Source organism: Passer montanus, unplaced genomic scaffold (genome assembly GCF_014805655.1).
Source record: "Passer montanus isolate IOZ18808 unplaced genomic scaffold, ASM1480565v1 scaffold8344, whole genome shotgun sequence".
Taxonomy (NCBI): Eukaryota; Metazoa; Chordata; class Aves; order Passeriformes; family Passeridae; genus Passer; species Passer montanus.
The window spans coordinates 1-461 of NW_024373640.1; the positions used below are offsets into that span (position 1 = coordinate 1).

At 74.6% G+C, this 461-nt stretch overlaps 1 protein-coding gene across 1 annotated transcript; it reads right to left on the bottom strand.

Moving 5' to 3' along the window:
- Positions 1 to 9: 9 nt before the first annotated feature.
- LOC120513579 (carnitine O-palmitoyltransferase 1, muscle isoform-like) lies at positions 10 to 455 on the bottom strand (the record flags this gene model as incomplete). The annotated part of the gene is made up of 2 exons (XM_039733145.1): positions 302 to 455; positions 10 to 221 (listed from the first exon to the last, which is right to left on the bottom strand). Coding segments are annotated over exons 1-2 (297 nt in total), but the record flags the coding sequence as incomplete, so codon positions are not given.
- Between the last annotated feature and the right edge of the window lie 6 nt (positions 456 to 461).

Consider the following 461-nt stretch of genomic DNA (forward strand, 5'->3'; position numbering starts at 1 on the left):
CCCCCGTGCCCCCGGTTCCGCGCACCTCTCCCCGGCCGTGAGCGCGGCCAGCCGCTCCTCGCCGGGCTGGGGGGGCGAGGGGTCGTCCAGGATCCTCTGGAATTGCATCTCCAGGTCGGCGGGCGGCAGCAGCTGCCCCCCGTAGTACAGCCACACCTTGTAGTAGCGGCCCTTGTGGTACACGGCCAGGTGCTTGCTGTCCGCCAGGTGCAGCAGCGTGTCTGGGGGGGCACGGGGGGCTCAGGGCGCGGGGACCCCCGGCACGACCCCCCCCCGGGCGGTGCCGCCCCCCGGCCCGTACCCGTCTCCTTGCCCGGGATGCGGGTGGTGTTGAACATCCGCTCCGACTGGTACGAGCACATGGGCACCACGCCCAGCGCCATCATCTGGGGGGGACACGGCTCAGGGGGGGCCTGGGGGGGGGCTGTGTCCCCATCTGGGCCGCTGCCACCCCCCCGGGC